We start from the raw sequence: 14005 nt of genomic DNA on the forward strand, positions 1-14005 counted from the left end.
CTCCTCTATTACCCAATTAATTTTCAACGTCTCTCATATAACTATCGAGCATCAAATGCTTTCTCATGATAGTTCTTAAGCGAAAGAATCTCCATCAAATACCGTCTTGGATGTGCTGCTGCTGAGCGTAGCGGCTGGTCGCATCTATTAGAGGAGCTGGGCCTGCCTTTGTTCTCCACGCTGAGCAACAGGCAGGCAGTCGTAAGGCTTGGCTCACACCTTTTGGACACAGCCCCGTCAGGTTGGTTTAGTTCGATTTATACCTCGCCCGCCTTATTCAGCCTCCGCAATGTGGGATGGGGTCCTGGTCATTGATTACTATGGCTACATGGTCCCAGCCGGGCTTCATCAAGTGAAGAACTGCCATCCCAAGAAAAGAGCGTCTCGCTCAATGTTATTGTTTTTCTTTTCTCTTTTTTTCCCCCTTTCCATGACAGCTAGTTCCCTATGCAAAAAAACAATATCACGGAAAACAGAATAACAGAATAGCTAACAAATAGGTTAAACCGATTCGATTCGTCTTGGGGAAAAAAGAGCCAAGACTATATACCCAATTGCAACGACCGCATGCCGGGCGGACGACGACATGGAAGTCGCGTCACGATGCCTTCAATCAATATGGCCGCCCTCAAGCCGATTCTTGTCTTCATCGCCATCTGGACCATTGTCCCGATACAAGTTCGCGCAGCCGATGCCACCACGACCGCGACCGCAGCCTCTCCCGCGGCTACTCTTGTCCCTTCATGCGCCAGAGGTTGTTTCCAGTCCTTCCTGGATGTTTATGAATTCACAGGTTCTTGCGGCGAAACGCCATCATTAGATTGCCTCTGTGGGAGGTATAGCTCATCAGGTGCTACGATAGGCGAGGGTGCTGTCCAATGTATCGTCGCGGAAGCAGAAACAGGCACCTGCTCCAAGGACGATGCGAGCCGTAAGTTTACCCATCCCTCCAATATTCTGAAATGCAATGAGCAAAAACCATCTGTTTTGAAGGGTGAAGATACGATACTGACATGACGGTGTTTTCAGAGAGTCTAATATCCAAAGCTTACAGTGCATGTCAAGAACAGCCCAATGCTGTTACTCCCACCCTCAAGACTATCGTCGCGACTTTGGTGACCTCGACGACAGCAAGCCCAACTAACTCTCCCACTCCTACCACTATGATAACCTCATCGAGACCACCAACAGGAACTAACGCCCCAGGGGCATCTGCCACTGCAACATCTACTCCCCAAGAATCTAACAAATCCTCAGCAGCACTCAATGGAAGTCAGGTTGCCGGTGTAACTATCGGTGCGGTTTCCGGGGTTTTTATCCTTGTAGCATTCGTCTTCATAGCGAGATGTTCCCGGAAGAAGCACCTAAACAATGTCGCCGCAAGGGATAAAAGTGTGTCGTTTGATAGTGAGAGATCGGCGCCTGGTCCCGGCATGAATGGTCGGCAGGGTAGCATGCAGATCTCAGCTCCTTTGCACGTTGCATCCGGGCCGGCCGCGTGGGCTCCGCAGCCCTACGAGAGTATGCCCACTGCTCCTGCTCCACGACTAAGCACCATTGGCCAGGCGCTGACGCCTGCGGGAAATACGGCCACGCACTTTGACAACACGACCTCCAACAACAACCAGTCCACAACGCATCCCACACTAACGCCGAGGAGACGAGACTCGGCCGAATTCTTTGCCGCTCTTGCGCGTAACGAGCAGCCTGGGCAAGTCCCTCGCCAGCAATCCTCAAACGGCTCCAAACCTCAACTTAACGTCGCAATTCCTGCAAGCATCCCTGGTACTAACAGGGACAGTCAGGTAACAGAGTTCGCCGAAGATGGAGAGGACATGGATCCAGAGACGGCAGGTGGAAACATCTGGCGCCCGCCGCCGACGGATCCTACCTCGGCATCCACCTACTACGTAGCCGATAAATGGGGCAACTGGCGACGAAAGTCAGTGTCGACCCGGGAGCCGAACACGACATACGGGAATATGGCGCCACTCAGGTCCGCATCTTCGGCCACAGTGCCTCCGTTGAAGCTTGGAAAGAAACTACCAGGACAAGGCGATGGAAGCCCAAGTGCCGCCTCGAGCGTTTACTCGGTCTTTACGCCACCGCAGTCTGAATATCCTGGGGCTAATAACCCAATGCCGCCGTTGCCTCCCTTTCCAAAGTCATCATACGCCAAGATGCTGGAAATGAACAGGGCTCTGGAGGCTAGCACTCATGGACCCACACCTCAGCGAAATGCCTCAACAGCCAGCAACGGCCCTATTGGCGCTCGTAGTGCCTGGCCTAAATCCGTGCCGAGAGACTCGCAGACTACGACAACAACCATCTTGGATGATGACGATTTGACATCCCCAAACCATGGAAACAGCATGGTGATGCCCGAGACAGCAGACGGAATCAGGAAGATGCTGGGGGGTGGCTCTTCGGCCCGCCCAAGGTCAACCATCCCACCCCCCGTTTCGTACAACAACATGACCAGTAGCAGCCGTTATCCCCCGGCCGTATCTAGCCCAGCTCGTCCTTCATCAAGCCACTCCTGGACATCAGCAGCCACCAACTGGCAAAATGAAGAGTCCAGTCCACTGAGTCCTATCCTTGGACGCATGCCTCCGCAAGGAGCATCGGCCCAAACCCGTGCCGATGTACCCGATCCGCATTTGCTGTCACCGCCGATGCCGTCACAACTGCGGATGCCTACAACTACTGCATCCTCGAACACCAGTGGCCGCAGCCTGACGCGCCAGGGAAACGCAATGACGATGCCAGGACCCAGCATGGACGACGAGCCAGTCGTCTTTCCCGCGTTCCCGCCCTCCCCGGATAGCTTTCGGTCAACCGGCAGCGGACTGCTCGCGAAGCGACTGGGTGCCGAGCGTGCGGCCGACTTGAGCCTCGAGACTGAGGTGCAGCCAGCGACCCGGGCTCACTGGATGCGACAGTTGTCGCCATCGTCGCCATCTTCGGGTCCGGCTGTCGGTCTGCCGCTGCCGGTAACACCAGGCTGGGAGCCCAAGCTTACTCCAACACGGCGGGGCGATGACCTGTTTCTCAAGGTTGCGTGAAAAAAAAAGGGACAAAAGAAACCGGTTCCACACAAAATCCATGCTTACCCGAGGGACACAGTCTTACTATGATTCTAGACAAGACCCTTTGCTTACACCCCCATAATCCTGACCAACAAAACCACCCCCTGGTCATCTCAAGTGGGATGTGGTCTAAGCCACCATAACCCACCCAACCTGGACAACATTGTATTACTACGACACAAGGGACTCCTGCCAACGAAGTAAGGTAGTCATTATATTTTTGCATTAGGTGTTTTTTTCTTCCACTTGTACATAAAACTTTTGGATGTTTTTTTCTTCCCTTTTCGGTATTTTTTTTTTTTTTTGGCGTTTTATGGAGCACACAGGGTGCGGTATACCCCCAGTTTTGGTTTTGGTATTTATTGCTCTTTACTTTGTTATTCGATTTTGGCCATTCTGTTTCGTTTTGGGCGGCTAGAGGCAGAGAGATCAAACAAAATGTCCTAGAGGTGTAGAAAGCCATAATAATTCTGACTTTTTATCTTTTTACCTGCTTCACTAATACCCAAGGCTGCATTATCGGAGCCATTCCCCCATGCAATTGTTTCTGTTGCAAGTCCACGGCAACACGAAAAGATATATCGTCGGTGAGTGATCAACCGTCTACAATTGTGGTAATTACAAGTTGCGACTACGAGAGTGCATGGGCTCAATCGGAGTAGGCTGCTACGGATCATAATATATGGATAAAATGTTCTATTCCAATGTACGATAAGAAACTCGCCATAGGAAACTAGTGTGCGTATCGAAAGTACAAATCGCACGACATAATTGTGAGGGAAAAAAGAAGAAAAAAAGAAAACAATACAGGAAAAAAAAGCCGACGCCAACTCCAGTGATTTCGAACCTTTCCGATGAAAAACAGACACATGTTGTCTGGTTGCCGTTCCCACCCATTGGGAGTAATTTCATGATAATATCGTATTGGCCGATTAAATCGGATTCCCCTCGCTCATCAGACGCAGAACACGAAAAGAAAGGAAGAAAATTTGAGAAACAAGACTGGGGGAAACCATATCAGACCACAAAGAGAAAGGAAGTCACGGGGAAAAAAAGTACAAAATTGTCTTGAAAACACACGCATCACGCCCTGCCCCGAAGTTGCGGCAACAAAATTCGATCGTCACCATCCGCTCGAGAATCGCACCCTTGGCCGCTTACGCTTGAGTTTCGAGGTGGCACAGTTGGCGACGGCAACTCGATACTGCCGGTACAGTCCCCGTCATCTCCATAGTGGTTAAGCGGTCGCTGTCTGTCCCTACTCCAATCCAACGCACAGGTACCACAGACTTTCAGACTACTCTGGCGTGGAGTGCTGTTGAGACTGGTGGTGCTATTAACCAGTGTAGTGCCGTCGGTTGAGTGGGGGATGCGGCGTTCGCCCGCGAAAGTAAAGAACTGGCCAGATGTGAGTTGCGGAGAAACGAAACGAGTTGGAGTAGAAGGACCGCGGTTTGGTGAGTTGGTGGCCGTCGCTGCGGTTGCCTGACGTTCTGATCTGGGGGTGGTAGGCCCGTGCAACGTCGACAAGGCTACCCGACTGGCACTCTATGCCTCGGCCCTTCCGCCGTAATCGCGTCCCGATGCCTGTGCCGTGCCTGGCGGTGCTCCCGCAGCACCTCTCTTGGGTGCCGGAGCGTTGTTCCAGGAAAGATAAGTGTGGTCGCCCAATTTTCTGTTAATGTGTTAGAAGAGAGGTTTGGGTGCGTAGATTATGATGAACAAGCTTGAGAATATGGTACAGGGTAGTACACTAACCTCGGCTTGATCAAGTGAGTAGCGGTAAAGATAACACCAAGGATGATGCAGATGCCGCCCACGACAATGTAGGCAATTCCCAAGAACGGATTTCTACCACCAATAACGGTCCTTGTCGTGATCAGAAGCGATTTGGTGCCGCGGTAAGCATCGGCAGGCCAATCTAAACAAAAGTTTTAGCACCCATATAAGCACCCGAGTGAGATGATTTCCAACACTTACGGCTCTCGATCTCAACCTGATAGGTACCCTCTTTCATAGTTGAAGAATCATTGCGGCGGTACAGCTTGCTAAAGTTAGGCAGACCTGCGGTCCTCATCCACACCTGGAAGGCTTGCCATGTTTTTAAATTTGGCACAGTTTCCTTCGTGTATTTGTCGCCATACTGCTTCCTCCAGTTGGGCGGAGGGACGACGTCATCAATGTTCATATCGGACGGGAAGTTTCCATACAATTCTGCATCAGAGGGCCAAGCAATGTTGGAGTTGTTGGCCATTTTGTAGACTTCAGAACCGTTCTTCGCCTCTGCCGAGTTGGAGTTAAGCAGCACGGGCTCGGAGATGGTGTCATTGAACAAGGAGTTCGCGATCAGTCCACACGGATAGTACGCTTTGCCGTTGGAATCAGCCGTCAAGGGTGTGCACGGCGAGGAGCGAACAGCGCCAACGTCCACTTTGTCTCCCTTGAGCTGTTTGTCATAGTAACTGCTGACGTAGCGGCGGTGGTTTTGGTAGAAGTTGGTGAGGGTGTAGTACATAAGGACCGGAGGGTACATGTTCTCGGGGAGTGTAAACTGCAGAGTGCAGACAGACACATCGGTTTCATTCTGATTCGGATTCGTGTTGGTGGCGAACTTCATTTTCTTCGTTGACCTGCTCCACTGAGGAGGATTGACTTGATTTCCCGACGCAAATTGGGTCTTAACCAAACCGGAAGGCATGTTTTCGAACTTGTTGTCACCCCCCTGAGTCGCACAGTTGGTGTAGTCCAGCGATATCATTTTCACCTATGCGACGGTATGGTATGAGCGGTGATCCAGTATCATGCAAATAGCGGCAAGGCGCGAGGGAACCAGGTTAACGTACGGTAGTGCTGGCGTAGAGAAGCCCACCTCCTATTGGGGCAAAGATGACGCCGATGGCGAAGAATAACGGCAAAACCGTTTTTGGAGTGAGAATTGGCCTGCAACACACACGTCAGATCCAACCCGGACAAGCCGCTCGATGATCGTGGAGGGGAAAACCTACTGCCATGCCTTCAAACGTTGTTGCCTGAAGGCCGTGTCTGCGCAGATAGTTTCAGGTCAATACAAAGTGTCGATAGACAGCTAACGCCTTGAAAATCCCCAAAAAAATAGTCGTGGAAAGGAGCGCGGGTGAGATGACGACGTACTGGCTGGCCTCTTGCTCTTTTTCTTGTCTTGCTTCTTGGAATCGTCATCATGCGAATTAATCGAGTCCGCATGCCCGTTGGTACCGATGGAGCCGCCGCCGGCCATGGTGAAGAATTTCGAGCAGAGATGTTCGCTTCGTATTGCGGGTTTAAATGCGGTCTTCGTCGTCGTGAATGGTGATGTCCGGTGATCCCGCGGCGCAAAGTTGCAAGTTGGAAACACGACTTGCAGAATGTCAAGGCGGTTCGGTTCTCGTCAGGGATAGTGGCTGATACGCGTTTGGTCAGCAGGAATTGCAACACAGCCACTTCCACATTTAACCAACCCACAAGCCGTACCCAGCCAAGCCGGCCAGGCGTCAGATTGAATTGCACGGACCACATCATCGGGCTTGGCAGCCTTTTCTTGGCCCGCAGCACAGACCATGCCACTTTAGCCAGCTCCAAACGGCGGAATCCAGGCAAGCTCAGCGTTGCATTGTGGGATTGGGGGAGCCGTTGACATATGGGATTGTGAATGGACGTTTTGTGGTCTAATACTTGTAATTGTATAGGTAAGATGCTTGCAAGGTGTCAATAAATGCTTTAAAACGTCGTCATTGAATGAAACCTCCTCCATTTGTAGTGGGTTTGACATTTAATGGACCCAGTTGTGTGCGATGCACCTTGAAAATAGCATGGCATCATTGGTACCTCAAACTAATCTAAGTACGTAGGTACCTTACCTTACGTCCCGTCTTCAGGTACAGTACATGAAAACCTGAAGTGCTCGTGTGTCCATGTGTAGACTGAGTACAGGTGACGACAGAGCAGAAAACTTGTACGGCCAGCCCTTAATGAAGATCCGAAAGATTTGTTTTATTGTGTTGCCCTGTCGTGCTACTCAACGATGGAACTCTTGTCCCATCGGTAAGGCCGAGTAACTCCCCAAACATGAGCCCTTTGTGCACCTACTACCTATCGCATGCCCTGTGTGATCTTGGTTCGGGCGGCAGTTGAGCACCATGTATTGCGGGCCCACCTTCTGATACTCGGAGTCAACAAAAAAGGAAAGAGACAATCACCATCTTCATTCGGAACATTCAAAGTGCCACTTTGGGGGAAATACCTGTAACTGCAGGCTTCGCCTATCCTATCTGGGTGCCTCTATGTGCGTTCAATCCATGGCACCCTGATCCAAAAAAAAAAAAATTGCGCACCCCATGCGACCTGAGCTATTTGTTGCCGCCCCTCAGTTCACGGCCTTGGGTTAGCTGTGAACAGCTGCACAGAAGCTCCAGGTGTCGTCGGCAGAAGCCTCTATGTGACCTGTGCGTCTTTCTAGAAGGCTTCGAAGTCGGATTGACTGGGGCCCGTGCTGGGGTTTCGGGGGCCAATCTGAGGTGCACTGCTGGGATGTGACTGGCTCCATCCAGATTGACTTCCCTCCCGCCTTCCCAAGGGAGGTATGAAGAGGGGGAGGGCGTCGCGTCCAGGGGCAGAGGGAGGGGTGACGAGCTTGCTGCAAGTACGACACAACATTCGCTCAACTTTTCCTCCTTCCCGCCATCAATCTCCACTCTAACAGTCCCTTCTTTCCCTCATCGGGAGCATCTTGACCTTTCTTTCCCAATCTGCTTGCAGCGATTTTCAGTTTTTCAGTTTATTGAGGTACCTTGCCTTGTTTCCATTGATTGCCAACAAGGTTGGTAGGTACCTTACATACGGTACAACATCACCTGCCTAAGCGGTCTACCAGCCCTTAGCCGCACAGCTCCCAGCTTGGTCAAGGTACCGACCTTAACCTTCTGCTGGTACCTACATTCTACCGCCGCTCAATTCGGACTCACTCTTTTGACATCATTCAACGCCCACCCCCTCAAGAACGAACTCTCCACTGAGTAAAGTTTATCTGGTAGTCAACAAATGCTCCCGTCTTGCCAGCCTGTCTACCTTAGTAGCCGCCATCGTCATTTCTCGCCACATCGCACCACAATTAAACCCACCGGCCGAAATCTAAGCTCCAACTGCCTGCTTGGCTACCGCATCTAGCTGCATCCACGCCGAGCGCAGCGCAATCACAACATTGTCAACCGCATTCCAGAGCGACAACCTTGACATTCCACGTCCATTTGGTCTACTGGTACGACGACGGCCAGCTGTATTCGACTTCCACCCACCTCATACGTGCCAAACTGTAACATCTACGCCGTCACCTACACCTACGAAATAAACCTGCATTTCATCAGAGCAGTTTCTCCTCATTCAGGTACGTTTTGCACCCGTGCTGCCGGGTACGTACCGTAAAGCCCCACCTTGACTTTCTTTGTTCCTGTTCCGCCGGTATTATTTGATTTATCTACCTGGTGCTATCTGCACTTACTCTTTAAGTTTTGTCAAACACGTGGGCATTTCCATATCACCAGCACTAATTCTGGCCTGAATTGCCAGAGACACCTCAACTCCATGTTTGTATTGTCGTTCATTTAGTTAAATCTCTTCCAGACATTGGCACATATCCTTAATACCTTCTTTCTTCCGTGGAACCTTGCCCGGTCTGGAACTTGTCGATCCTAGCTACGTTGTGAGCTATCATAGCACTGGACGAAGATCTGACTGACCAAATAACAATCAGTTGTGGTCTCTAGGTACCACATCGGATGAGCCTAATCGGATAGCGTACTGGTATGAAACCATCCTTATCACGGAACCGTTCATCGGTGGCTCATAACAGCATTTTTTTGCCCTTGGCCAGCTCTTACGGAGATTCTCACCTTGGTTGAGGCCTTGGCTAACCGACTATCTGTCTTGCCAGGCTCTGCGTCCCATATCTGCTTAGTCCTTCCTCGAAACGCAAACAATCATAGGCAAGCCAAGCCGAGTGACCTCGTTCATCAGTCATCATGTCGGCCAGCGGATTCACCAGTCCATTTGGTGCCAATTCGAACCCCTTCAGCTCGCCGGAAGAAAGGAGAGGTGTAGCCGGATCTATCCAACCTGTACTGGAAGAAGAGGAGGCCGACGGAATCGGCAGTGACCCCATTTCATTCAAAAGCCCTGGATTCCGAGCACCATTTGGTGGAGGCGACGCAAACTCGGAAGGACCACCATCCTCGAGGCCACAAAACCCGGATGGGTATCCAGCCCAGTACAACTTTGCGAGGAGAACGTCAGTTTCGGCCGAGTCACTGAAGCCGATTGCCGATTCATATGACAATTGGACCCCGCCCTTCCACCCAAAGAGTGCCGAACAACTGGAGAGGCTTAAGAAGGCCATACAAGGCAACTTCCTGTTTAGTCACTTGGACGATGAGCAAAGTGCTCAAATTCTCGGCGCTTTGGTGGAAAAGCCCATCCCCGCCAAGGACATCAAGGTTTGTCTGACGGCATTTAGCCATTGCAGTGAATGCACTGAAATGACAAAGCTGACTGTGGAGTCTACAGGTAATCGTCCAAGGTGATGCTGGTGACTATTTCTATGTTGTTGAGAAAGGCAAGTTCAACGTCTATGTCAACTCGAGCGGCGTGATGCAAGCAGGAACACAAGGCCTGGGCGATCACGTCGGTACCATCGAGGCAGGGGGCTCTTTTGGCGAGCTGGCCCTCATGTATAATGCACCACGAGCGGCTACAGTCATGTCGGCTGAGCCCAACTGTGTTCTCTGGGCCCTCGACAGAGTGACTTTCCGCCGCATCCTCATGGAGTCGACATTTTCACGCCGCCGGATGTACGAGAACTTCCTGGAAGAGGTTCCCATTTTGTCAACGTTGACAGCATACGAGCGATCAAAGATTGCCGATGCCCTTGAGACACAAAAATACCCTCCTGGCACAGTTGTAATCAAGGAGGGTGATCCGGGCGAAGACTTCTACCTCCTTGAGAGCGGCGAGGCTGAAGCTTTCAAAGCCGGGATTGACCAACCTGTGAAGCTCTATAAGAAGGGTGACTTCTTTGGAGAACTTGCTCTACTTAATGATGCACCGCGCGCTGCCAGTGTGGTGAGCAAGACCGAGGTCAAGGTAGCAGCACTGGGGAAGTCGGCCTTCCAAAGACTTCTTGGGCCAGTGGAGCCGATTATGAGGCGTACAAGATATGACGCCATCAAAACTGGCGTCGAGGAAATGGATCCACTACAGGCTGCCTAACCATGTCAACAAGACTGAAGACCGCTGGTCGACAGAGAGGAAATAGGTTGTGAAATGCGCGATGGACATCTGACGGGTTGGTCTCTGACAGTTGGGTTCCTTACTCCATCCAGCATGTGTCGAGGCAAAACTGTTGTTTCTGCGTTTTATTCTGTAAAGACGAGGTAAAGACCGTTACTGTTTGCCGGGCTAGGTGGCGTTGGACGGATGCTCGCAGCTTGTTTGATATTCGTTATTCCCCCATTTTTATGTCAAAAATTCTTAGGCTTTATTCTCTCCGTGGCTCCGTTGAACATTTTCTCTGCGAAGCTTACCGAGGCGCTTACTATTTATAGACAACAAAAAAAAAGTCTTTTCAGAGATGGACTATCAAAACGTCTATTCGTATCAAATACACACTACGACCCAAGGTTCCTCAGTGTGGTATGCAAGACTTGAGGCAATCAATGCGTAGGCAAAGCCCGGATGTCAAACACTAGCTAAAACCGTAGGTTGAACGTCTGTGACATTTCGCGCTTTCTAATTATGCATTCGAACGCGTGCTTTTACAGTCTAGAATATCTCGGCAGCTTTGAGTCGCCGAGCTTGTTACATGATCATTAAGGAACTAGAACATATCCAACATCGCCACTTAATTTGTTTCACCTTTACTATCGGACATTTTCACGCCCCAGCGGCAGCCTGCGCGGCCAACGCCTCGTTCCTCCTCGCCTCGACCTCTGCCCTCAGCCTATGGGTAGCGACCTCGATCTCCAAGACCTGGCCGACCCCCCTCTTCCAGCTATCCTCGAGACCCCTCAGCTCGCCGGCGACGTCATCCTGAGCCCTCCGGCGCTGGATGGCCAGGATGTCGACCTGGCGCTTCGCGGCGGCTAGCTCCGCCTCGAGAGCGCGCAGTTCCCCCTCTAGCTGCCAGTTGGCGACGAGCCAGGCGTTGCGGCCCTCGGGTGCGTCGAGGAGCGCGAGGTGGTGGCGGCGCAGGCGGATGTGGGTCGCTGAGGTGTAGGCCTTTGACAAAGTCGAGGCTAGGGAGTCTGCTGTCGGCGCCGGTCGGCCTTCTTCCTCGTCGTCGTCGTCGTCGAGCTCGTACCGCTTCGTGTCGATGGCGGAGAGCTTGGTTGGCCTGCTCGAGTCGGCGGATGAGGATATGCGGTCCAGCTCGGCGGCGATGGCGGGTGTGAAGTTTGGCGTATAGGCTGGCGGCAGGTGTGGGTGTGGAGCGGTGGCAGTCGCTGATGATGCTTCGAGTTCGGCTGCGACGAGGGCTTCTGCTGCGGCGCGCTGAGTTGGCGTAGGGTCCGGGTCGACGTCTGTAGGTAGTTTCAAAGAGGTTTAGCAGGCTATAATACGTTGGTATAGCTGGTAGAAGCGCGGCTTACATGGTAGAGATTCATGGACTGTCCGCCTGATGGACGACATCTTGACGGCTATGAGATGCAGCACGACGGTCGATTGCCTTGGGTCGTCGTTGCGTTTGGACGCTTTTCGGATATTGAAAAAGTCAATTTGCTACCTAGAAAATTCGCGACTGGATCCTTGCTGTTTCTTCTGCTGTAAACGCTTAGGCTAGTGCTAGGCCTAGTAGTGTTTTGGTCTGTTTTGTTCGGAACTTTTTTCTTTTTTGTTCTGATCTGATGGGTTATCAAAAACGATCGAAAAATAGCAAGCTTTCGCATCCTTGCAAGTAATCCAGCCCGTCGCGTCGCCGAATTCGAGCCACAGGACCAATTCACGCGGGGAACTTCCTGGCTGCTAGTTTGAAGCCTTGATCCTTGTCAATTGGTGGTGGTGGTTACCAACTTTAACCCTAACCCCCGACACTTCAAGCTAGGCGCTGTCGAGCCGAGGCTCAAGGCAAAACGGCTCACGCGTATCGTCCGACCTTTTGGAGATCGCAAATCTTCCATGGCCCAACGGACCAACAGTGCTTTGGTCTTAACATAAGTTTAACCTAGGTATCCGTAGCTAAAATGAGCTTGCTATTTTTGCATAACCGACTGCCGGCCTAGGTTAATGAGCACACGGATGTTGGATGATGGATGCCAGGACGGGTTGACATGTCCGGAGTGCTGCATTGCTGCAGGTCGAATTTTAGTGTGACAAGTCGGGTCGGTCGTGTTCGTTAATGAGAGAGACATGGAGAATTTCTCGCCCCGTATACCATGTGCGTAGAATGTTAGTGGCAGACGTATTCATCAAATACCACCCAAAGCCATTTCAGATCTTCCAGGTTTACTATAGATCGAAATAGGGACGGCTATGCAATTCCGTTATGATCAAGGCCGGCACTTGGTTACAATACGCAGTACGCCTCCAAGTTCTTTGGAGAATAAGCAAGCAAACCCCTGGCGTGCCCGTCTCATAGTGCGGAGCAATGTGTGGGGAAGAAGGGGATCCTTGCAGCATGACCTTCAGTGCGCCGAGGTTCAATCACATGTGTCGCGCGCCCGAAAGCGTCATTAGAGCAAAGGTCCGGGGCATTCGTCAAGGAGCTACCATTCCGGGTGACGGTCTACCTCAAAGCTATATTATATCCTTCCTCAGCACCCCATCCCTTTGTTTTTGGTCGTAATCCAATCCATTATCCATCTCGCCAATCGATCTGATCATACCACAAAAACCACAGACACATCTCCCATAAATTATACACCTATCCACATCTAACCCTCACCAACCATGTCTGTTGCCAGCGGTAAGCTTGTACTCAAGTCATACCAACTGGTTACCATTACTCAATGCGCTTTTGCTGACAACGCCATTCCGCTATCGCAGACAAGTTCCCCGCCTCGGCCGTCTTTGACGCGCTCAACTCCATCCTGTCCGACCCGGAGACCAAGAAGGATGCCATGAAGACCGGCAAGGGCGTTTACGCCTTCACCCTTAAGAACTCTGCTGGCGAGACTGAGAGCTGGCACATTGACCTGATGGAGAAGGGTCAGGTTGGCAAGGGTCTCGGCAACAAGCCCAATGGTTAGTTTTGATTGCGCACTTTTCTTTTTCTTTTCCTTTCACATTCGGATTCCGAACACATAAGCTGACAGTGATACCTATTTGCCACCAAAATAGTCACTTTGGCCATGAACGACGAGGACTTGGCTGCTATGGCTATGGGTCAGGCCAACGCCCAGAAGCTCTTCATGAGCGGAAAGCTCAAGATCAAGGGTGACATCATGAGGGCGACCAAGCTGGATGGCATCATGAAGAAGGCTCAGTCCAAGGCCAACTTGTAAATGCGTGCTGCGTCGCGCGTTGCTATTTTTACTGTATATTGACGAAAAACCAAAGTCTACGAATTTTTTTTTCTTATTTTACGATAGGTCTGAAATGACCGTTTGCTTTGATGGGTCGTAACCGGATTGAAACTATCATCTCAGTGTGAATGTTGTATATCATTGCCCCAAGTGATCCTGCTGCTAAGTCTTTCGGCTGCGATTGTGCACGCAAAATTAAGCCTCTACTTTGTGGCTGGCGATACACAAAAGCGGCGGAATTTAAGATGCATGTCATGAATCTGAATGCTACTGACGATGTGGTACACCCATACCCGCTGAGGAGCTAATTAGGCCGGGTACATCAATGCTTTAATGTTTACCAGTCAAGAACCCGCGACCAGTCAACCATTGCCTGCTCACTGCCTGCCT

The 14005-nt window shown here is 51.2% G+C and overlaps 5 protein-coding genes across 5 annotated transcripts; 3 read left to right on the forward strand and 2 right to left on the reverse strand.

Moving 5' to 3' along the window:
• Positions 1-307: 307 nt before the first annotated feature.
• PgNI_07762 (uncharacterized protein) lies at positions 308-3459 on the forward strand. The gene is made up of 2 exons (XM_031127771.1): positions 308-931; positions 1030-3459. Exons 1-2 carry the CDS (start codon positions 568-570, stop codon positions 3063-3065), a joined length of 2400 nt encoding a protein of 799 aa, XP_030981276.1. The 5' UTR covers positions 308-567; the 3' UTR covers positions 3066-3459.
• Positions 3329-6491, reverse strand: PgNI_07763 (uncharacterized protein). Its single transcript, XM_031127772.1, has 6 exons — positions 6240-6491; positions 6095-6131; positions 5933-6029; positions 5070-5853; positions 4848-5010; positions 3329-4764 (listed from the first exon to the last, which is right to left on the reverse strand). Exons 1-6 carry the CDS (start codon positions 6343-6345, stop codon positions 4638-4640), a joined length of 1314 nt encoding a protein of 437 aa, XP_030981275.1. The 5' UTR covers positions 6346-6491; the 3' UTR covers positions 3329-4637.
• Positions 6492-7792: 1301 nt separating this feature from the next.
• PgNI_07764 (uncharacterized protein) lies at positions 7793-10722 on the forward strand. Its single transcript, XM_031127773.1, has 5 exons — positions 7793-8487; positions 8670-8686; positions 8854-8903; positions 9034-9592; positions 9663-10722. Exons 4-5 carry the CDS (start codon positions 9122-9124, stop codon positions 10362-10364), a joined length of 1173 nt encoding a protein of 390 aa, XP_030981282.1. The 5' UTR covers positions 7793-8487; positions 8670-8686; positions 8854-8903; positions 9034-9121; the 3' UTR covers positions 10365-10722.
• Positions 10723-10843: 121 nt separating this feature from the next.
• PgNI_07765 (uncharacterized protein) lies at positions 10844-12613 on the reverse strand. Its single transcript, XM_031127774.1, has 2 exons — positions 11744-12613; positions 10844-11674 (listed from the first exon to the last, which is right to left on the reverse strand). Exons 1-2 carry the CDS (start codon positions 11781-11783, stop codon positions 11028-11030), a joined length of 687 nt encoding a protein of 228 aa, XP_030981281.1. The 5' UTR covers positions 11784-12613; the 3' UTR covers positions 10844-11027.
• A 233-nt stretch (positions 12614-12846) lies between these two features.
• Positions 12847-13765, forward strand: PgNI_07766 (uncharacterized protein). Its single transcript, XM_031127775.1, has 3 exons — positions 12847-13056; positions 13137-13334; positions 13431-13765. Exons 1-3 carry the CDS (start codon positions 13041-13043, stop codon positions 13592-13594), a joined length of 378 nt encoding a protein of 125 aa, XP_030981280.1. The 5' UTR covers positions 12847-13040; the 3' UTR covers positions 13595-13765.
• Positions 13766-14005: the final 240 nt, after the last annotated feature.

The sequence above is a fragment of the Pyricularia grisea genome, assembly GCF_004355905.1.
Source record: "Pyricularia grisea strain NI907 chromosome Unknown Pyricularia_grisea_NI907_Scaffold_4, whole genome shotgun sequence".
NCBI classification, from domain to species: domain Eukaryota; kingdom Fungi; phylum Ascomycota; class Sordariomycetes; order Magnaporthales; family Pyriculariaceae; genus Pyricularia; species Pyricularia grisea.